Source organism: Bactrocera dorsalis, chromosome 3, assembly GCF_023373825.1.
Source record: "Bactrocera dorsalis isolate Fly_Bdor chromosome 3, ASM2337382v1, whole genome shotgun sequence".
Classification (NCBI taxonomy): domain Eukaryota; kingdom Metazoa; phylum Arthropoda; class Insecta; order Diptera; family Tephritidae; genus Bactrocera; species Bactrocera dorsalis.
This window is the reverse complement of record NC_064305.1, coordinates 8,200,567-8,225,310: the sequence shown is the minus strand read 5'-3', so window position 1 is coordinate 8,225,310 and position 24,744 is coordinate 8,200,567. Positions and strand designations below refer to the sequence as shown.

Here is a 24,744-nt window from a genome sequence, read left to right as displayed (position 1 = left end):
ATGGCCCACTTAAAGCAATATACATCATTGTTAACAATATTTATACATGCTTTTTTATCTGCAATTATTTTTGGTAGTGGTATATATAACGATCCTCTAATTGGTTGATATTTATTTATGTTTACTTCTAGATGAATTAGAATTTCACTTAGACTCCAACCACTATCTCGTTCTTGAAATGTGTTCATTTTTTCAATCAATTTAGCAAATTTTTCTTTAATTATATCAATAACATTATTGTTCTCCATAAATGCTTCAGTCATTACAGTTTGATGTGACATTATAGCAAATTCTTCAAGATTTTCTTTTAATTGAATATATTTACAAAATAGTTCAAAGTTTTATGTTTTCATGCTTCTCTATAGATTTCTGTAAAAGCTCAGATAATTCATTTAGACGTTTTTCAAAAAAAACTTTCAACAATTAAATCATTGGGTTGATTGTTTTCCAAAACGTATGTTTCAATACGATTAGTAAACATACTATTAATACATTTAATATTATTATTATTACTATTTACACTAAACATACAATTCTTTTTATGCATGTTTGTTCTCATATGTGCTAGCCATAAATTTTCTTTTACTTGAATTTTACATTGCTCACAAAAAGTTTTTTCTTTTTTTGATTCTTGATGTTTTATTGTAATATGCTTTTCTAAACTCCTTTTGTGAGTATAACTCTTTTTACAAAAACTACACGGATACATTTTAATTTTTTTTATTCTGTATGAAATTCAAATGATGGGGAAATAAATTTTTCACAAGGTTTAACTAGTTCTATATAAAATGTATTACTATTTAACGCATCAATAGTTGAATCCTCTAAAGCGTTGTAGGAATGCGGTAGAAAAAGAACACTATCATCTAGTTCTATCATCACCTTCTCTCCAAACTTTGTCTTCACCCTAATAGCTTTTATTATTTTGAATTTTTTATAAATTGGTAAATCAATTACCTTCAGTATTGGTTTTCGGACTCTTTCCCTTGAAACTGATTTCAAGTCTTTAACCCTCTAATGCATGAATTTTTGTTTCGACTGTGATTTTTATATTAGACTATATTCAGGTCTGTGAAGACGAATCTGATGTTAGTTTTTCGATTTGTCAATTTGTGTACCTTTTACAGGTAAAATAAAAATCCCGCCTCAAGGCGGACCTATGCATTAACCCTTATTGTTCATATAAATTTATGTTTTCATTTCTTCTTTATTGTGATATTTGAAAAAACAATCTTTTGCCGTTGAATTGCATAAATTAATTTTACATTTAATGCAAAATGCCTGAGTTTCTGATTTGCATCCACGAAATTTGCACATTTTTTTGCCTGAGCGGTCCAAAAACTTACACCAGTGTCCTATTTGATCGTATCTTATATTTTCTGATAGGTGATACGTCTTTTTAGCTTTTGGTGGAGGTGTTAAAGACGATGGACGACCACGTTTTACAGGTTTTGTCGAACCAATCAAACAAAGTGTTTCTGCCACTTCTGATCTGAAGTCAGGAAGTTTACACTTTAGGACGTCCTTATTTAGTCGGTTATAAAGACAATATGCATTCACCATACTCACGTCCAGCATGTGGTAAAATAATTTATTTGTCCATTTTCTGGTTTTCATTTTTATGTGGTATCGACCAATCAATCCGTCAACCAAATCCACACCACCCATATGCTGGTTGTATTCTTTCACAATAGCTGGACAATCCACCTCAACATTTTGTTTCAATTTTCGATCCCAACGATTTGCCTTTAAGGAATATGAACTTTCATTATGTACAATTGCATCTGTTCCTACGTAGGTGGATAACAGACGAACTGCTCTTGTGTCGTACCACAAAACGCTGCTTATGTCTACTCCAAAAACACTTCCCACGTATTCTTCATTATACCCACGTGCTACTTTTTTTGATTGCAGCTCTGCGTCTGTGGAAAGTTTTATATTTGGTACTCGATTTCCTCGCACTGTACCTAAACTGTGAATTCCGCGACTTCTCATATATAATAGCAATCCCAATGAGGTATAAAAGTTGTCAAAGTAAATAATATGATTGGCATTGTTTGGTATGACTTGTGACAACCTAACTACAACATTGGATGCAGCACCAAGATCTGGACAATTTGGCAAAATTTTGTTATCGCCGGCGCCACAATAAACTTCAAAGGAATACGAATATCCAAAGGAATCGCAAATCACGAATAGTTTCGCTCCCCATTTGTGAGGTTTTGCTGGCATATATTGCCTCACTGGGTTTCCACTCATTTTCGTGGCACACATTTGCTCATCAACGCAAAGTCTCTGCCGCATTGGAACTGAAGAAAAACGTTGGTTGAAATGTTTTACTAGCGGCCTTATTTTATACAAGAGGTCATAACCAGGTTGACCTTTCTCTATACGAGACGCATCATTATTGAAATGCAAGTGGTTTCTAATTTCTTCAAATCGATTGCATGTCATGGATAAACGTATCGGATCTAATCCGTATTGTCCCCAATATGAGCGACTGTTAGGAAAGCGATAAAACAGACGTAAACAACAATATTCCCAAAAACTTACGCAGCTCTTGGTGATCGATACAAAACTTTGAAGATATATCTTTTTGCTTGGCATACAAGTTCATCTGTAAGGCTATTGCCTGCAAAATTTTTATTAAAAATTTAATAAACTGTTATATATTAGAAATTACCTTCAGAAAGTCTTCGGTCACAAAATATGCAAAGCAGTCGTAAGGTGTTTTTAAACATTTTAAAAAATCCGGCATGTCCTGGCCTTGAAAAGCCAAATCTGCAACACTCAGCTGAAGTTTTTTCTTCTTCCAAAGAATCGATCTTATCGCACTCATATCGTTTCTCAAATCACTTGCAGCTGGTAGGACTCCGATTTTTTTCTTGCGATTCTAATGCTTTGTGCACAGAACGTGTCACTGTCGACGGTAAGAATACACTAGAAGTAACGTCACAAACAGGCAATGGAGGAATCGGTGGCAGCTCAATTATTTCAGCATTTTCTTCAAAGTCTGTCACATTCAAACTGCATTCGATTGCGTTTCGCATCATTTCTGAGGAGTTTAGCATTGCATCAATGATCGTATCATTTTCCGGTAGTGAGTAGGTTGGATCCATATCAGAATCGTCACTATCAAAATCGCATTCATTGTCGGAAGTATCAGTTACCAATTGCGACTCTTCGAAATATTGTCGAATTTCTTCATCCGTCATATGGGTCTTAGAATAACGCGACATATCTGATTATTATTCAATAATAAAATAAGAAAAATTTTCAATTGTATCACAAATATTTCATTTTACTTGAAAAAGGTAGGCAGCGCAATGCATGAGTCCGCCTCAAGGCGGAGTTCAATATTTTCGAATTTACTCACCTGCTATTAGTTTTTTTATTATAAATCGAACACTATCATAAAGAGCACAAAATTCCACACCCGTAAGTATTTTTTTCAACTTGAAACGACACAAGAATTTATATTTCTTGTTGTTCAGAAAATTGTGTTGATTGCAAAAATAATTAAATTGGCGGGAAAGTGCTAATCTGTCACTTCAAATTGACAGTACGTCAAAACTAGAAGTAGTATTGCCAATCTGAAAAAACCATTACGTAAGTTGAACTTTAAGCGTTCTTTTGAAAAAAAATCCGAATTTTAATATTAAAAGAAATATTTTATATCTGATTTTGAAAACACCCCGTCTGTAGGCAGGCATATGCACTAGAGGGTTAAGAGCTCGATTCATAATTTATACTTAATTTATATCCTTAAGTGGACAAAGTAGAAAAGTAGCGATATATAAATATATTAGCTTATTACCCTTTGGTGATTGAAAATTAGGATTAATTTTAGATCCTTACATGGAACAAGAGTTGCTTTAAACAATTTAAATCTATAAAAAATCGATACATTAGAAAAGGTGTTGTATAAATATATTATCTTATATTACCTTTTACTGAGTGGTTGGTGTTGCTATTTAAAATTATTTTATCGCACGGGAAACAAGAGTCACTTCACAAAATTCACTAAATGTTTTCACTGAAAAGGTGTCTAATTTATATTCATTGAGACAAGTAGTCTTATCATATATATATATCTTTCAACAATTAAAATATATATATATATATCACACCAAATACTATTGGTTTTTATTGAAGTTTGATTGTCTTCCAAATAAATATCATCCCCCTTAAAAAATTCATCATCAAACCATTGATGTATTAAAAATTTTAATTTCTGAATATCCCCATCATTTTTAAAATTGACTTCAAATGAGGGGACGTTTCCACTCTTACTATTTAAATCAATTTTTCCTACATTTAGTAAACCCTTTGCGTTTAAAACTTCATTTATAGGAACAGCTGCTGCTAATTTTGGTTCACAAACATCAATACAATTATTTACATTTCCTGGAATAGCTCTTGATTGAGTGGCTTTTTGTTCAGATCGCTCAGGTTGTATTAACTTTGAACGTCGTTGTCTCTTACGTTTATTTGGTATCTGAGTTTTCCCTTCGATGGTACCTTGTTGGGATTTGACGGGCTCTCCTAGTTTTTGAAGCTGCTTGTAAACTCCTTCTTCGTTTAAATTTTGTAGGATCTTATCAAATTCGTCTTGATTAAACTCAAAATTAATTATTTGTTCTCAAAGATTGAATCCATAATTCTCCACGTTGATGTGTGTCTCCCGTAAATATTTTAGTACAATTGGATTATTAAAAGTAAAATTCATATTTATATCTTTTTGAGTCACATTTCGAAATTATTTTTTAAAATTTGGTTTCTTTATCATTTTGAAAATGTGTTTTCTTTATCACACATTTGTTTTCTACCATCTTGACTCCTTAAACATGACAGCATATAAATTATAAATTTTTTTCAATGTTTTATATCGGGAATAGAGTGAAATACAATTACATATATCTACGATTTCCTTGTATGAATTATCCGTAAAAGGACAATTTTTCTTATGTAAACTAAAGATAAACTTCTAAGTGAGTTGTTAGGACTTGTATATGCATATAAAGATGTTGGTGGATTTACCCGCATTAAGCACGTGAAAAAAAGTTTATATGCATTCATTAAATTTAGACAAAACAAATGTTTTATTTATAAGTGTACAAATGTTTTAAATTTGAAATAAACATAAAACAAGCAATTAAAACAATATTTTTTCTTTTATTATCTTCAATTTATCGAAATTTACAGAGATTCGAAATTGTGTCCCATATGTGGCACAACCGGCGTCTCCCTTAAATGCTAATGCATCGACCACGAGTTCGCCATATGATCTTTCCTTTTCGAATTTCCTGAGAGCTGCGCTGGTTTCTATTCGAAAGCTATATTCCATTCGCTCCTCAAGGAGTTGAAGTATGAAGTACTCGCACAGTATTTTCAGTTCTGATGCCCAAGTATCATTACTATTCCAATGTGTACGAATGATGTTATTTCGCGCTTGTTCACTGTACGAATATCGACTATCTAAGAATGGAGATAAAACTCCAACTTCCTCCGGAGTAATATAATCCAGAATAACAAAAACATCTTCCTCACAAAACAAATTAAATGCTGAACTAGGCATTTTAAGTAAAACCCTTGGGGATTGTGTTCGAAAAATTAGTAAAAACAAAATGTAAACATAAAATTATAAGCAGTTTGCATTTCCAAAAGCAAAATTATACTCTTGTGGTTAAAAATGTCTTATCTTCCATAAGCAAAATTTTCCATAAGCAAAAAAAAATATATATATATATACATATATGTATATATATACATACTATATGCGAAGGTAGTCAGTGAAAGTAGACGTGTTTTCTAGTGGTCTAAAATATCAGCAAGAATTTGTGGTTTTTAAAGTGGTAGCAGGCTTGTTTTTGTTTGAAACTTACCGGGAGACTAGAACTGGACTTTTGATTGACTGGATGCTAATACCAAAAATTAGATATGTACTTTGAATTATGAACCTGTGTTATATTTTGCGGCAGAATTCAGAAGATTCGATTGAGAGCAATAGTGGCCCTCAAAAAAATCTGACGCTAAATAGCGAAGCTCGAATTTCTTTGATTAGGTTAGAGCTGAAGGATGTAAGGATGTGTACATGATTGTACACATGGTATGGCCTTCTGGAATGGTCTACACATATCTAGGGTTTCACTACACTGATTACAAACCCGGAGGTGGGCTTTACTTGCGACTACTTCTTATATATCACAACTAATATCACAACACTTGCAACTATAACACTGATTTGTAAAATACACACTTTACGCACAATTTATAGATGAGGTAGTACTTTCAAATTGCTATGCCTTCCCAAACTGAGAAGCGAGGTGAAAAGATGAGTAACAAAATTGAAGTGCAATGTAACATTTCCATCGGACAAGCTTTTAAGTTTATTTATTTAATTTACTTTATTTTGCACACACTTTATTCACTAATTTGTTGCGCACAAATTTATTTATTGATCTCTTTGGTTATGTGATCTCTTTGGCTAAGTATGTATATACACCTTCTTGGTCCGCATTTGGTGTGAAGTGCTTGCTTTTATAGCAGCATAGCGCAGCTTTCGTCACCGTAGCGAGGTAAGTTGTATGCGTATGATGCGTTAGTACGTATGGTGGAAAGCTCTATGTTGAGGTATGGTGAGGGTACATGATTTACTGTGGAGCGAAGTTGACGTAAATTATTGTAAGGTGGTAAAAGCCACGTTACAACTTTAAAAACCATATCAATTCAGTCCTGCTTGTATGGTGACGATGAAATTAGTTCTGATTTTCCCGATTTTCGTCCGCGGTTTGAAGTTTTTTTTGGACGGACCGGTATCGGAGAAATGTCTTGAGGCTTTATGTAAGACCTTGATTGCATACCTGAGGACGTATAAGGTTCGAAAGAAATCGGTTCTTCGAAATTAGAACGGTGTTCCGATTGCAAAATTTCAGAAGTTTGTACAGTTGGTATTGAGGACGAAACTGTATTCACCACTGTATTCTTTCTACCGGTGCGTCAATTTCTTCTGCAGCTAAAAAGTCGTGATCGCTAAAAATATTCCTATTGAAGGGGTATATTCCGGTTGAAGAAAACCCTTTGACAGCAATTTCTCCAGTTTGCGTTTTCATGTATGATCGACCAAATAATTCAATAATGTCAAAATGTGTCAATGCTTTTGCATTATTTATCACCCAGCACCTTATTTCCTCGGTCAAATATTTTTTCAACGGCCCCATAAAAGTTTTGGCAAGAGGCTTGAATGCGGAGGAATTGAAAGAATGCGAACGTGGTTGTTTCTAGCTAGCTCTATGATATCAATATTTCTTGTATGACTGGCATGTCCGTCAAAAATGAGCAACACAAGTGATGATTCAGAAGGTTTTTCTGTAGCAAGGAAGTGCTTGAACCATTTAGTAAACAAATTGGTTTGAACCCATCCAGAGGGATGATTAGCATGTATCGATCCCGGAGGTGCTCTTTTCATAAGAAGAAGATCCTTTCATAAGAAGAAGATCTTTCTAGGGAAAATGAACATTGGTGGTACGAATGATGCACCTGCACTCATACACAAAATAGCAGTAATTAAGGATCCTCTTTCAGCTGAAGCAAGAGCTCCTATCTGTCTCCGGCCTTTCATAGCCGAAACCTTCGGCTTTTTTTTTGGCACAACGGATATTCCAGTTTCGTCTACGTTGTAGATGTTATTTGGGGTAAATTTGTATGGAATAGGAAAAAAACAAGAATTTGGAGTCGCGAAATTTATTTAGATCGTGACCGTGAAAATGTGTACGAAAATTTAATCAAGAAATTGGAAGCAGAAGGTGATGAATTTTACAAAAAATTTGTAAGAATCACTTTTGTTGAATTTGAAGAAATTCATCAAAAGATTGAACCTTTGATACGAAAAGAGTGCACAAATATGAGGAAAGCGATTAGTAGTCGTAATCGTCTAGCTGTCACTCTATTCTATTTGGCATCAGGTAATTATTTCTAGGAAATTAATCAACAATTTGGTATTCTTAAAACTAAAATTAAATTGAATGAATCAAAAAACTAATACTCATTCTCTTTCTTGGGAGGCAAGTCTGATAGACAAACATTTCAGACTTTCAATACCTTCAGCGTGCCACTTAAATTCCAATTCTTCAGCATAAGCTTCGTCTTGTTTACCAATTCGCCTCAATATAGATGCCAATCCTTCACCATATTCATCATATTTATCTTTTTTATTTAGCTCCTCCAAAAAACCTTGATATATTTGTTCTCTTTGAAGTGTTGCTGCTTCCCTGATGAATAGAAGTGGAAGAATAGTTGTTAATACCTCAATATAGCTTCCAACAATCCTTACCGCTGGTGGGGGGAATTGAAAGTCTTACATTGAGGGAGAATATATTCATTCTCATTTTGTTGTGATTGTTAATACGCGGGAATATATACCCGTCTTACAATTATTTTTTTTTTTTATTTTGCCTGTATTTTGAACAGGGCTTTTTTGTATTTTGCCTGTTTTGTAAGTACAGGACTTTTTAATTTGGCCGAGCTCTTCATCCGGCTCGAAGGACCAAAAAATGTTAAGTAAAGATATTGCAGCTCTGTGTCACTTATTCCTTACCTCGGGTGGGGGGTAATAAGTGATAGGCACTGCTCTTTATTTTAATTCTTTCCTTTTATTTTCTTTTACCCCTTACCACTGGTGGGGGGAAGTAAAAAATATAAATAAAAGAAGTCTTTTAAGCTGAGATTGTCTTTCAAATCTGATTTTACTTTTATTGAACAGCTCCTTTTATACAAAAATTCTTAGCCTATGTTCTTAAATTAATTATCAGACCAACCCACTCTATTTACACGACCGACGTAATTGGTCTCATTGAGAATGAGAATGCGTCTATGCTGAGAATGAGAATGCGTTTTCAACGCTGTGTGCACGATGAGGATGAGGCAAATTATACATTCTCATAAGAATTACTCTTACCGTTTACAGCCACCTTAACCAATCACATTTAGAATTCCCGATCTTGTGAAAAATTTCCTTCTTTTTAGTTGTTTTTGCCCTTTAGTTATGTCCGTTTTGATCCAGACACTGCAAAGAGTGGAGTTCAATATCGTGAGCATAAAGAAAAACATTTTTTTTTGTTGATATTTCATTGTTTTCCCGAGAAAATACAAAATAAGACATTAACTAAATTAAACTGTATATTATTACAACTAAGTACTTAACATGTTGTCCAGAATCCATAATAAATATTTTGCAGAATTCACTTCACGCAACACAAAACTCCAGTTGCAATTTCGACAATAATAGAGTGTATCGAGAATCAGGACGCGAGTTATTTGGTTTATTGTTTAACTTATCTAATATATTTTTATGATATTAAAATGATTGGCTTACATTATAATTTCTTACGTTCAGCGCCTTGTGGTACAGTTGATGATACGATTCTCGAACTCCAAAATTCCTCAGGAGTTCTTGTTTTACTTCTGTCCAGCTTGTATTGTCGAGGGCTCTAATTGTGTTAGCTGCTTCTCCTTGAATTTTTTTAGGTAAGGTTTGTTTCGGCGAAAAAAGACCTTTCTCATGATTTTTTTTTAGAAAAAATTATTGCTGTAGGTTTATTTTATAGCGAGGAATAACGGATTTATCGTCGATCTCTGCAGGCTCCTCGAAAAGAAGTTTTTGTGCGGTTAATAATGTTAATTTTTAGTTCTTTATTTTTTTTTCTTCACCACCGTTTCCAGCGAAAGTAATGCTGAGTGTTCATCAATAATGATTCAATAAAATTTTGGTTGAATATCCTTGTGGATATCGATAGTAGGTACTTTTTGTTATTTTTCTTCAGAAAAAATAACTCTTCCACTGCTCCAGTTGCTGAGGTATGCTCAGCCGCTCCAGGGTCAGCCTTGGGACCCACGAACCCTTAGCAAAAAAGAGACGAGTTTTATCCTCGTAAAGTTGTATCCACACCCCACCCCTTATGCGGACAGCCAGACCAGCGTGATGTATACAGTGGTGATGAAAACGAACGAGATTGGCGAGCCAGGCGTTGAGGCTTGTTGAAACTGGCACGGTGATGAAAACGAACGGGATTGATGAGCCAGGCGTTGACGCTTGTTGCGACGGGCACGGTGATGATTGAGTAACCATTTTTTTGTGGAAAAGTTTAAGTATTTTAAAATATTCTTATCGAAATTCGCCTAACTTTCCATTCGTAACACTGGTATAGCTCCTTAAATATTTGATGAATGTTATATATATATAAATTCACCCAAGTATTATATATATTCCAAAATAAATTCATACCTTGCTAATTCTCGTTCCGATGGGAATTTGTAAAAGGATTCAGCTCCTGCACATCTACATACACATGATTTCGGCATTCTTCTGTAAACATAAACTTATTAAAAACTTCAACATATTTCTGATATATTTATAGACCTTACCTTTATCTTGCTTTTCAGCAAAAACACTTATACAAAATATATATAATAAAATAAACACTGGTTTAAAATCACTTTGCAATTGATATTTTCCTAATGAATTGTCACTTTGTATATATATGTCAAACGACAAATTACAGACGACAACAATGTAGGTGCGTCGCACATGGATTCTTCCAAAAACGATGCTGATGATGAATTTTCTCTTCCATCCTCTAAAACCTCACCTTTGTGGTTCTCAATAAGATTCAACAGTTCAATCAAAGATGGCTCGCGCCATCTCTATGCTGCAATTTAAAGGTCGAGATACTTGCCTGCTAAACTGCGCAAGGTTGTCGATTCATCCATTCAACAGAATGCTTTCTTTGCTCTTCCAGAAAACATTCTCCTTATTATGATGACTGACGAAACGGATAGGATAAGATTCAACAGTTCAATCAAAGATGGCTCGCGCCATCTCTATGCTGCAATTTAAAGGTCGAGATACTTGCCTGCTAAACTGCGCAAGGTTGTCGATTCATCCATTCAACAGAATGCTTTCTTTGCTCTTCCAGAAAACATTCTCCTTATTATGATGACTGACGAACGGATAGGATAAGATTCAACAGTTCAATCAAAGATGGCTCGCGCCATCTATGCTGCAATTCAAAGGTCGAGATACTTGCCTGCTAAACTGAGCAAGGTTGTCGATTCATCCATTCAACAGAATGCTTTCTTTGCTCTTCCAGAAAACATTCTCCTTATTATGATGACTGACGAACGGATAGGATAAGATTCAACAGTTCAATCAAAGATGGCTCGCGCCATCTATGCTGCAATTCAAAGGTCGAGATACTTGCCTGCTAAACTGAGCAAGGTTGTCGATTCATCCATTCAACAGAATGCTTTCTTTGCTCTTCCAGAAAACATTCTCCTTATTATGATGACTGACGAACGGATAGGAGTCAGAAAGTTGGCCCTTGACCGTCTTCTGGCAGCCAGAGAAGCAGAGTCTGACACTGTAAATGGAAGGGTTAGATGTAATAAAGTGCCAAAGCTGAATTTCAAAGCTAATAATTATTACGATGTGATTAACTGGAAGACTATTACCTTGACTGTTCCACGAGTTCTTTGTTCAGTTTCTAACGAAGAACTCATAAAAGGTGTCATTTTCACTAACTCACCTTCTTCACCACCACAAGATTTTGTTTTAGCAAGGAAAAAATGAAATTGGAATTGTGTATACGCGTGTATATATGAACTGATGCTTTCTTGTTTATGTACAATGATTTTCACTTTATAAATGTAAAAAACTATAGTATGTAGTTATATTTTTTGTTATTCCAAAACTGAATGAAAACGGCGAAACTCGGAAAAACCACTGATGCTGCTTGATGACGAAAACTCGGGAAAAGCGGTGATGTTAATTTTTTTTATAATTTATAATTTTTTATTATTAAATCCGTATCGAGACATTCTCGCTCAAATACTTAAATCGTTTGAGAAAAGTTTAAATCGCTTTTCTGTAAATGTTGTGGATGATACAAGGTTTTAAACAATCTAAGCACCAATAACTAAAGACGAAGCAAGCTTCTGTTTATACACAAGTAATCCTACCCTGTTCTCACTACCGTTGGAGATTTATAAATCAGCGGTTTCAGAGATAAACACCAAAGTATTAATAAACACGTTGAGGACGGCCCACTGGTGGTCACGCTAGCTTTGATTCAGTACTATTTTTTGTTATATGAAATAAAACTATTTGGTAAAAACAAATTTTTAAATATATTTATTGATATTTTTTAAAAACTATAATATTACTACTACTACTAAAAGCTGCGCCGTTCTCATTGTGTTAAAGAAAAATATTGTTATGCCGTACTTTGTTATAAAAATTGCCTTTCATTTATTATTATTATGAAACCTACTCCAATACTTATTTTTGTTGCTCCAAATTACGTCATTGGTTTATTGAGCGGTGGCACTGAAATTTTCCCAGATGCGCAACATAAACCAGCTGATTCACCTTTGTACTTGAAAGCATGATAATATTGGCACTCTTGGTCCATACTACCGATCGTGATTAATGGACGAATAGTTTATTTCAGGTTCATATTCAAACGCGAGACGATTACGTGATGCTCATGCCAATGCTCAATTGTTCTGCATTCGCTGTTGGTTATGTATGCTCTATATGTGCGTTGGTCGCTTGTTGACGTGCATCTTGTTGTCTTAAGGTATTAGCACGAAGACATGGAGACCTGAATTTTTATTTGAAGACGTGGGATTTTAATCTTCAAGATTATAACACTTCACTTGCCGTTGCTTCACAATATTCTGCTGCTCTAAGGTAGTTGGAAAAATTGTGTAACGTTGCGCTATATGAGTTTGCAAAATCTCTGTAATTTGATGCACTATGCGGCTTACCATGGTCTTACTTATAGGGCAAACAAAATCCTGACCTACGTCCCTAAGAAATGACCCTGTAGCATAGTAATGCAGCGCTACGCACAACCTAGTGGAGTTTGGAATAAATGTACTTCTTACTGCTGTGTCCATAAAAGGCTCGATTTCCACAAGGAGTGCCCGTACTGCAGTACGCTTCAGCAGGGAATAACTCAAGAAAACGCGGCTCGGGAATGCTGACTGGATCTGTCGAGTCCCTTAAAGTGCGCCTTTGTATTCGCAACATATTCTTTCTGTCATGCCGTATGGCGAGCGTTATTACCAATAAACTCATAGCAGAAACACAATCAATTTTTATTTATTAACCTTTATGTCAACAGAGCGTTACCCGGGTAACTTTTTTGCCTTTAAAGTGCTATATCTCTGGATCCGTAAGTCCGATCAACTTGAAATTTCATGATTGCCTAGTCTGAGGGTTTTACGTATTGTGGTTAAATCTGAGCCGGACTGGACCACCTGGAACTGAGATATGACCAAAAACTAACAACTAACCCTTACGTCAACAGAGAGCATACCCGCGTAACACATTGAATTTTCAAGCAACCATACTGAAAAAAGCGAAAAAATAAATTTTTTTTTTTGGAATTCATTAATTTTTATTTAATTTATTAATAATAATATTATTTAATTTGACAATAAATTGAAAAAAATTGAAAATTAAAATAATTTTATTACTATTTATGGGCAATTCAGGCTGCGCGGCATATCCTTTGAGTGCTCTGAACAAATGGGCTTGCCGCAGAATGAGCATGCTTTTCGAGTCTGGCGTCTTCTGAGACATAAGTAGCAGGAACCCTTCAACTTTAGTCGACCAGTGTTGTTCCGCTCCTCTGCATCTGGTGGTGCCGTTGCCAGTCGCAAAGGTGCACCAGTTATAGCTTCTATTGCGTTGCGCGTTGAGAAAATTTTAGATATTTGCGGATTGGTGCACCTGACATCTACCTCCGCACGGGCCAGTTGCTCGCTGAGGTTGTGCAGAAATTCCCTGCGCTGTGCTGTTGACACCTTCATGTGTGGATTTTTCTCCATGTAAATAATATATGCGGCAAAGGCTGCGACATCCAGAATATTATAAAAAAAATTTGTACGCCGTTTGGTGGAATACTCAGCAAGGTATTTGTCCATATTGTCCACACCACCTTTGTACTTGTTGTAATCCATTATCATAGCTGGTTTACGTCTAGGACCAACAATTTGCGTATCATAACTAATACTAAAACTACTTCTACAAACTATTTACAACTTAATTCTACCCTGAAAGAAAAAAAAAAGAACATTATTAGTTTTTGAAGAATCTGAAATGTGAGAAAAAAGAAGGAAGAAATGTGTTTAATTATTTGAATAATGTACTTTTATATTTGTATAGTTCTTTTATCTTTTTTACCACGGAAATTGCTAAAAAAATTGTACAGCCATTCCCTTTAAGATTCCTGTTTCCAATTGCATCTCTTTCGAAATGTTTCTCACAAATGAATGAGTTGGTGGCTGGAAAGTCGTTATTGGGAGAAATTTTTAGATTCTGCTCAAAAGCGGTGAGACCACGTTGTTCTTTTCAAGGTTACGCAGCGACTAGCAAAAACTAGCAGCTAAATATAATAGTTCATACCTTTATTTACAATATTAAATACTTCCATTATTCGTCCTAACTTTTTTTTGAATTGTTTTAATTTTTTGTTTTAAAGCCTCACTTGCACGTTGCTTACACTGCAGCGCATTGAAAACCAATAAAATGTTTTGCTCTATGTTAAACAGTTATTCTTGCAGAGTACAGCTGGAACAAAACAAAAATAACAGCAGATTAAAAAAGTTTGAGCTATTATGAGACAGTGTTGGCACATTTTTAGCGAAAACTTTAACTTGATTTTTTTTTTTATTTTTGGCCTATGGGGGCGACCACAGTGCAGTGCACTGGTCCATATTATAACCATCTTTTTTTCCTTGAAAACATTGATTGATGATTGTCACATAGCCAGTGGGCTGTGATTCCATCTTTCAACAATTATATTTCTTTTATATTCCAAACATTGCTTTGGAATTTATCACGCTCGCAACGCCGAGGCATACTCTAACTGGAGTTGTTTTGTGGTATATTGCGGCAATACTTTGTTCAATGCTTTTAATTCGATGGATCGTAGACCGACCCAGAAGTTTCGCAAAAAGCAGCAGTGGGATAATAGATTAAATTTTTATGCTATTTTCTTTGGCTTCTAACAATTCATATTTGTTACGAAAATCGTTACGAAATCGTTGCATTTTAGCTTGCGAACGTAAAGTGTTATCCGGAATACCCTCAATTAGGTAATCAACCAGATCATCATCTCCAATACGTCGACATACCCCGACATTTTGGTCCTTCGAGCCGGATCTGAATCAGCGACCTATGAGTGTATGTGTTTTACCAATACGGGTTAATTGGTTTACTATATTGTAATATAACGTAAATTTGTTGTCTATGTTCGCTTGTATCGCTTTATGTAATTATTACAATTCGCTTGATTTTGTGCACTTCTATGTCACTTATAGTTCACTTGTTGTAGTTGAGAATAAATGTTTTATTTGAATGACGCACCTTCGCTTTCGATGTTCACTCCTGTGTTGGCGGGATAATAATGCCTTTTTTGTAAAAAGCGCGGGAAAATGTTTTCTTCGTTTCTCCTTTTTCGCCTGTTGCGTGAAGTTGGGGCGGTTGATACTCCTCTACATTACGCCTCTATTACTTTTTGTAATTTGTGGGAGTAATGCAGAGGAGTATTTGTTTGGATTAAACATAAATTATTTGCCAGAATCAACTTTTCATGCAAATATTCATTCTCGAAACGATTCGGTAGTCAACCAGCACTGCCTGATATTAAACTTTTTCTTTAGCATCATATTGCTTGTTTTTACAATTAGTTTGGCTTTATTACCTGTTGTTGTATGCCCGAGCAAACGCAAGCATGATTTTAGTTGTTCGACGATGTATAAACTAAACAAATCCTTCCTTGATGACATTTCTGATATTTTAAATAATTTTATTATATTGGACGCTCTTTAAATGATTACGCACTCCTTTTACTTCGTCCACAACATGGTCGCATATGTTGCTGCCACCCACTTTTATTTAATGTATCTAATATTTATTAGATAAATTTACAGATTTATAATGTTGCCAAAATATATAATTTACATATTTATAAAGTTGACACAATATAAATATTGTTTGTCGATTACAGTTGCTCTAACTGGAGCTTCAGTAATATAGCGAAATATTTGATAATCGATTAAATTTTTACTCTTTAGCTTTTATATAAAAATAAATTATATAAATAAATAATGTCATAGCAATTTCTTTCGCTCGTAACGTAAACGCATACTCTAACAGGAGTTGCTTTATGACATACGGCAACTGTCTGGCAATGCTTCGCAAGTTTCGCAAAAAACAGCAGTGGGATAATTGATTAAATTTCTAATCTTTAGTTTTTAAGTAAAAAAATATATTTATATTATATAAATATTGTTTTTCGGTTACTGCTGCTCTAACTGGAGCTTCAGTAATTTAGACAAATGTTTCGATTCTTTGTGACGCTCTTCATGGGGGAAACGAAATGTAGTGCTTGTGAAAGTTGTGTTTGAGAACTCGACGTTCGGGAGAACCAATTTCTCGAAGTACTTTGCTACGCAACCGACTTATGTGACTTGAAGTTTATATAATTTATATCAAATATGACAAAAAAAAATCAATTTTTAATTATACTACAGCGCATACACTTTCAAAAGCCATTTTTTAATATCAAAAACGAAAATAAGACAAAAAATTAATATTATAATGTCAAGGCTTATCCATGACAAAATAAAAATAAAAAAAATGATGTAAAAAATATATATATTAGCAAATATTTCTTTTTATCTAATAATAAGAATTTGTAATATTGTTTTTAAAAATTTTTCAATGTTAAATTTTTTCGAAATTTACTTATTTTTTAATATTTAAAAATATAATATATGAATTTATGTGACTTATTAATTTGGCCGATGTGATTTCAATTAGCACTAAATATGCACTACTTAAAAAATAAAATATGTGATTAGTTAATGCATAAAAAAGTACTTAAATTATTATTTTTTTTTTATTTCTACTTAAAACAACTAAAATTATTAAAAAAATATATATATACATATATACATTAAGTAGTAAATAAATCTCAATTGTAGTAAATACATGATTCCTTCTCCGAACGATGTACGTAAAATAAAATATTAACACAGAAAACAATAAAAAATAAATCGAATATTTAACAAACAAGTATTTATGCTAATAAAGTTATTTAAAGCAAGATAAAAATGTAAAAACGTAAAAATGCTCATTTTGCTGAGCAAAGTCACGTCAAAAAATTACTAAAAATCTAAAAAAAAGCAATTAAGAAAAAATAGTTAATAATTAACGAATTAACAAAAAATTATTTGCAAAAAAAAAATTAAAAAAGTTTATTATTTGTAAAATAGTTATTAAGTAAAAACAAAATTATTAGCAAAATATAAAAATTCCAAAACTACATTATTTGTAAAATAGTTATTAAGTAAAAAATATATTTGCAAAAAATAATAAAATTTCAAAAATTATATTGTAAAAAAAAGTTAATAAGGAAAGAAACTATTTGCAGAAAAAAAATTAAATAGTATATTATTTTTTAAAAAGGTTAATAATCACAAAAAAAAAAAAAAAATATTTGCAGAAAACATTAAAAAAAGTATATTATTTGTCAAAAGTAAAAATTCATATTATTTGTAAAAAAGGTTAATAATCACGAAAGAAAAAAATTCTTTGCATAAAAAATTATTTTATTTGTAAAAAAATTAAAAAAAATTAATAAATAAATAAAATTGTAAAAAAATTAATTAGAAATATTTTGTTTTTATATTTCTAATTACAAATATTTTTTTTTTGTTACTAAAAGAAAGCAATATAATTTATTTTATCCAAAAAAAAGTAATTTAATTTATTATTTTATTATTGAGCATTCTTTTTATAAGAAAATTTATGTAAAATGTCAGACTTCCATGGAATGAGCGATATATTTGTACTAAACTCGGGTAAATATACACATTTTTATATATGTATATACTATATTAATGGCATAAATACATATGTACACAGTATAATGTATGCTATTTAGTCAATTGTAAGGCAAATATATTAGCAATTAAACTAATTTGAATAAAATACATATACACAAAATCTCTTGTGCGGCTATTAAGTATAAGGTATAAGTTGTATAAAAACTATAAAAATTAGCACTATACTAAAAAACTGAACAAAAAATATTTGAAAGCAAAATAAAATTATATGTAAAAAGCAAATAATAGCTATGTATAGATAATAATAAATTTATAACAAAAACTTTAAGAAGAAATTAAAAAAAAAAAATAAAAAATATTAAAAGATAAATTTAAAAATAATTATACAAATAAAAATTTATAAAAAATTAAAAAAAAATTAAAATTATTAAAAAATATTAAGGGATAAATTAAAAAAATGCTAAAAAATAAAATTGTAAACAAATGAAATAAAAATTTCAACTTAATCAAATAAAAATAAATTAAATTCCAAAAAAATTAAACAAAGCTATGTATAAATAAATAATAATAAATTTAAAATTTATGAAATTTGTAATAAATTAAAAAAATAATAAAAATTAGTAAAAAGTATTTAAAAAATATTTATAATAATTAAAATAATTGAAAAAAAATTTAAAAAAATTTTAAAAATTAAAAAAATTAAAATTTAAAATTTTTTTAATTTTAAATAATTAGTTTTAATTAATAATAATTTTAAATTATATTTTTAAAACTAATTTAATAATTATTATAAGTTAATTAAAAGAAAAAAATTTAATTTAAAATATTTAAGTTAAAAGATTATAAAAATTAATAAAAAAATTAAAAGAAAATAAATTATTAAAACAATGAAAACTAAAAATAAAAAAAAATCAATAAATGGTGAAATAAAAATGCTAAAGCAGAAAATTGTAAAGGAATGAAATGAAATAAAACAAAAATTTCAATTTATTTAAAATTAAGTAAATTTATAAAAAATTAAATTATCAAGTTTTAAATCAAATAAATTGATAAAAAATTAAAATAAATAAAAAAATTTAAAAGAAAAAAGTATTTAAAATTAAATTAATTATTTAAAATTAAATGATTAAATTTAAATCAAAAAGGAGTTAATTAAAAGTAAATTCATTATAAAAAAATAAATTATAAATATTAAAAAAATAATATTAAATAAAAAAAAAATAATAAAATTAAAAAAAAAATATAATGAATAACAAATATATAAAAAAGGAAATTAATAAAAATTAAATTAATTGTACCATAAAAATTAAAAAATTGAATACATTTAAAAATGATCAACTTAAAAAAATTGAGCAAAAAAATTAAAATTATTAAAAAAATAAAATTAATAAAATAAAAATTAATAAATAAATTAAAAAATAAAATAAAAAAAAAAATTAAAATAAAAAAAACGTGAAAAAACAATAAAAATTAATTTAAATATACCATAAAAATTAAAAAAAATGTATAAATTAAAAAATAATTTACTTGAAAAAATTGAACAAAAAAAATAAAATTATTAAAAAAGAGCTATAAATATAAAAAAAAAATAATTAATAATAAATAAAAAAATTAAAATAAAAAAAATGTAAAAAAAATAATAAAAATTTATTTAAATATACCATAAAAATTAAAAAAAAAAAATGAATAAATTAAAAAATAACTTACTTGAAAAAACTGAACAAAAAAAAATAAAAGAGAAAAAATTAATATTATTAAAAAATAATTATAAAAATAAAATAAAAACTAATAAATATTTAAAAAAAATAAAAAAAAAATAAAAAAACCATAAATAAAATAATAATATAAATAATAAAAAATTCAATTAATTTCAAAACAAATTTGAATAAATATGTATATAAAATAAAAAATCTCATGAAAATTTAAGCACATAACCAAATTCATTCAACTATATAAAATATTAAGCCACTCGAAAATAGACAGTTAAGTTATTGCATATTTTTTTCATTAAAAATTTCAATGGCATTTTTGGTATTAATAAATCTTATCCAATGAAATTTTCACAATTCCATTTTTTACTTTCACTTTGAAACTAAATTTGTTTCTGCATACAATTTTTAAACAATAAAATATAAATACCTTTGTAAATCTGCACACTGAATACTGCAACTAACGGATAATACGATGTTAACCTGAAGAGAAATGTGAATGAATAAGTAACCTTAGCACCTACTTATGAGAAGAACTATGTATAAGCATGTAACTACATGAATAATAGATATTTGTACGAGAGTATGTAAGTATATATTTATATATATATAAATATAAGTAAATGTGTAACACTTAAAGGTAACAATAATGCAATTAAGTATCTGCTGCACCTACATACACTCACTGAGTCACTCACATACCATATATACATACATAAATACATACTTACTATATACCTATAATGCTTATGAAGAAAGTCATATGTTTATAAGCAAAAAATAACAGTATAACAGATAGAAATAAATAATCAAATATTCACTTGTAATTTTACATGCATACATACATACATACGAGTATATACTATATGATATTTTACAATTACATAGCTGAATAAGAACTTTCGAATAAAATTACAACAAATAAAATTGAAATGATTAATCACAAGCGTAATTTATTTTGCTTTTTTACGGAATTCAAACTGACTAACACAGCTTGGCGACTGCTGCACGGTCATTGAGGTGAGTACACATAATAATAAATCAAAAGACTTAAGACACGAACCCGAAATGCGGAATATGCAAAATTTGTTTGATTGCATGAGTGTATAACGGTTACTGTTTGTTGAAAATTAGTTACAACGAGTTGAATTAAGGAGGGACATCTACTATTGTGAAATTGGTTTAAAAAGTGGGCATGGCTGCGCCTTCTAATAAAGTTTAATCTACATACATATCTAATAAATGTTATTGTAGTAACCAAATTCGCTCAGAACACATAAATTTAGGTTTACACTGATGAAAGTTTTACACTGATGGAAAATGTCTCTAGCGAAAAAATGGCAAAAAGTGGTCGAAATACGAAAAGACTTTTTCGACTAACCAATATGTGAGTTACCTCAATAAAATTGAGAGAGCGAGTATATCTTTGTGCCTAACAGGATAAAATCGGTTGAAAACTTGACTCACTTTACACCATATGTAGTGGTGATGGTATGTGGTGTACCACCTTATTGAAAGCAAACGATTTTATTTTTAATAAAAAATTTGTCATAAAAAATCAAACAGTTTTATTTTGTTCTTACAAGTACTCTTTATTGCTTTCTCTTAATTTTTTTTTTGGTTTTGAATTTATAGCTTCTTTTTATATACATATACTTGTACATACATATGTGTTTATATGTATAAATACTTGTATGTAAGTAGTGTTTTTTCTTAAATATTATCTTCTATATTAAATGTACATGTAATGTTGTTTGTGTAGAAATATATTTATAAATATGTGTTTCTTCTTTGACGAAAATAAACTAATTTTATTGCAAATAATTCGACATAATTCTATGCTTCAAAGTATATAACTTAGTAGAAACAATAACTAAAATATGGACACAATGAAATGCTTAACCGAATCGTATGAACAAACATTTTTTAATAAATTTCCTTTAAGAATTTATATTTAATTCGAAAATAATATATGGTGAAATACTTATATATTCATTGAGGAAACCTTGTTCGCTTAGAATAGTATGAGACAGTCAGACAGCAATTTCGTTATAGAAAGGGTTAGTGAAAATATTTGAGCCGTGCAACACCCTGTAGTAATACGAATTGTTTCAGAGTGAGAAAGAGAGAGCGAAAGAGTGTTCAATATTTGTGTTGCGACTTGCTTCAAAGGCATTTTTTCAATTCCGTTGCGCCGAAGCTACAATACCCTTCACAAATGCAAAAGAATCTTTACAAGCACATAATTTTATCGGTCAGTTTGTATGGCAGCTATATTTTACAGTGGTCCGATCTAAATAATTTCTTCGGAGATTACACTATTGCCTTAAAGAATAACCTATGCCGAATTTCGTGTAGAAATCTTCTCGAATAAAAAACTTTTCCCTACAAAAACGTGATTTCGATCGTTCAGTTTGTATGGCAGCTATATGCTATAGTGGTTCGATATTGACGGTTTCGACAAATGAGTAGCTTCTTGGAGGGAAAAGGGCGTGTGTAGAATTTTAGATCGATGTCTCAAAAACTGAGAGACTACAGACGAGCGGACATGACTAAATCGGACTATGTATGTATGTATATCAAAAATATATATTGGGTAGTCGAAAAGTCTTTCCTAATTTCTAAACAAATTTTTTTATATTTTAAATGAACTTAAACGAAGCAAATATGTACCATTTTGATCGACCACTTTTTGCCATTTTTCCCCTTGAGACATTATGCCATCAGTGTAAAACTTTTCTGGTTTCTCGACGAAAAACTGCGACAAGTAATTTTCACAGGCGTCTTTTGAAACCAACTTTACTCCATTAAGAAAGTTCTGCATTGACTGAAGCAAATGGTAGTCCGATAGTGCAAAGTCAGGGCTATATGGTGGATGCATCAAAACTTCCCAGGCAAGCTCTTCCAGTGTTTGCCGAGTCATCAAAGATGTGTGTGGTCTAGCGTTGTCCTGATGGAAGACGAAGCCCTTCCTGTTGACCAGTTTTGCCCGTTTTTTTCGATTGCTTGCTTCAATCTCTTCAGTTGTTGACAGTAAAATGTAGAATCAATCGTGGGACCAGGCTGGAGCAGCTCATAGTGGATGATACCTTGCCAATCCCACCAAACACTCAGCATAACCTTTCGAAGTGTCAGTCCTGGCTTTGCGACCATTTGTTGAGCTTCACCACGCCTGGACCATGATCTTTTTCGCACATAATTGTGGTATTTAATCCACTTTTTGTCTCTTGTCACCATTCGCTTCAGAAATGGTTCAATTTCATTTCGTTTCAGCAAAGAATCGCAGATCTTAATTCGGTCCATTACATTTTTCACAGACAATTCATGTGGTACCCAAACATCGAGATCTTTTCGTCGCCAGTCTTTTTTGAATTATCCAAAACCGTTTAATTATGAATGTGGAATTCCTTAGCGATGTCATAGCTGCTTATGTGACGGTCTTGGGGGCCTATTTTGTAACTCGATTCGAAAAAAAATTTACTGGAATTCGGAATTCGTATATTCTACAACTCGATTTTCGGATTTTCAAGCCAATTTTCGGATAAAATATTCGATAGCTTTTGAGTTGTAGAAAGCAAAAACGAATCGAGTTACAGAATAGGGCCCCTGGTCAATCTTTTTCGTAATCTCATCGACTTTTTCAACGATATGTCGACCAGAGCGAGACTTTATCACATCGTAATTTCCACAACGCAAGCGAGCGAACCATTGTTGTGCTAGACGAACTGATACAGCATCGCCTCCGTAAACTTCACAAATTTCACTGGTGGCATTCTACCTTTCTTTGTACAAAAATTGCAAAATATAGCGAATTTCTCCAATATTTTCACTCATTTTTGAACAGCTGTAACTTTTTTCAACTTTCCTCTTTCCAACGCTATATGATATGATATGACAATGTGATTGGTAACACTGGAGACATATGCATCGACATAATACAAAATACGAAAAGACTTTTTCGACTAACCAATATATAAGTTCATAGCCTTGAAAATGTTGTATGGAGTACTCGCTAAGTATTTGGTGTAGAAACACTAAGACAAACTAAAATATGCTTTAATAATAGTGATACGAAAAATTATTTTTGAAAGTTTTGCCTCTTCAAACTCAATTTCGGAACTAAAAAAATTGTGTCCGTTAGTCTGCCAGACAATTTTTAATGTATTTTTGATGCTTCTCGAATTTTTTATATGCCACCTATATATAAATGTTTGTTGGTCTGTATATGTTTTTCTCTTTGTTTACGCAACTAACACTCACTTGTACTCTTAATTGCTTTATAAAAAAAAATATTAGTGTTAATCAAGTCGGTGCATGATGTACAGACACACCACATAAATACATACATACAATTGTGGGTGTTATTCTAGCGCGCCTTGCGAACGCTCTCAACTAAGGCAACCGTTTGTTTTTGAGTTCATGCACTTTTTTGATTTTTACCGTACTCTTTTGTGCTAAGTTTTTTTGATTTTACATTTACATTTACATAAAATACTATAGTTATTGCTGAACGCTTATAAATTTGAGCATAATTTTGTCTTTGCACGCGCATGCGCAAAACTGTCACTCCACGGCCGTGCGCTCACAATAATTATCGTATGCTCAGCCTCTCTCGCTCTTCTACTCGCATGCGATTTTGCCATCAAAACTGCTCAACGCTATGGCGAACGCTTGCAGCGCGCACAGCGGATAGCGATAGTCCATGGTGAAGACGTCTTCGGAGGTGCGCCCGAACTGCATGACTATATAATCGGGATCCGAATCGTGTACGAGTTGGAAATTCTTAACCGATGCTTGTGTGACGCGCCCGTGAAAATTTAAGACATACGATTGTGTCTCATCGTTCCATACGGGCGTCTTGTTGTGCAGCTCAACGATGGTGTCCATGTTCTGGTGCGGAAAAGCAAATGATAAGTAAGTATATTTTTAGGTATTGTTACGGAACTAACCTTAACTTTCCATAAGTCTAGTATACCCTGTTGTTTGGGATCGGCTGAGCTGATTTTCACGCGTTGATCTTCCTCCGTCATGCCGGGCAGTATCACGGTCATATTGCGTGGACCTTTGAAACCGAGGATATTGGTGTCCTAAAAAAAGAGAATAAGATATTAAACCC

At 31.6% G+C, this 24,744-nt stretch overlaps 1 protein-coding gene across 2 annotated transcripts in view; it reads right to left on the bottom strand.

Annotated features, from left to right (window-relative positions):
- Nucleotides 1-21,567: 21,567 nt before the first annotated feature.
- LOC105226913 (protein king tubby) overlaps nt 21,568-24,744 on the bottom strand; it is a 110,089-nt gene continuing 106,912 nt past the window's right edge. For both annotated transcript variants that reach the window (XM_049453883.1, XM_011206037.4), the window contains exons 5-6: nt 24,578-24,715; nt 21,568-24,518 (exon numbers count right to left, since the gene is read on the bottom strand). In XM_049453883.1, the coding sequence (XP_049309840.1) occupies nt 24,249-24,518; nt 24,578-24,715 (408 nt within the window). In that variant the 3' untranslated portion in view covers nt 21,568-24,248. The remainder of the gene's footprint in view (nt 24,519-24,577; nt 24,716-24,744) is intronic.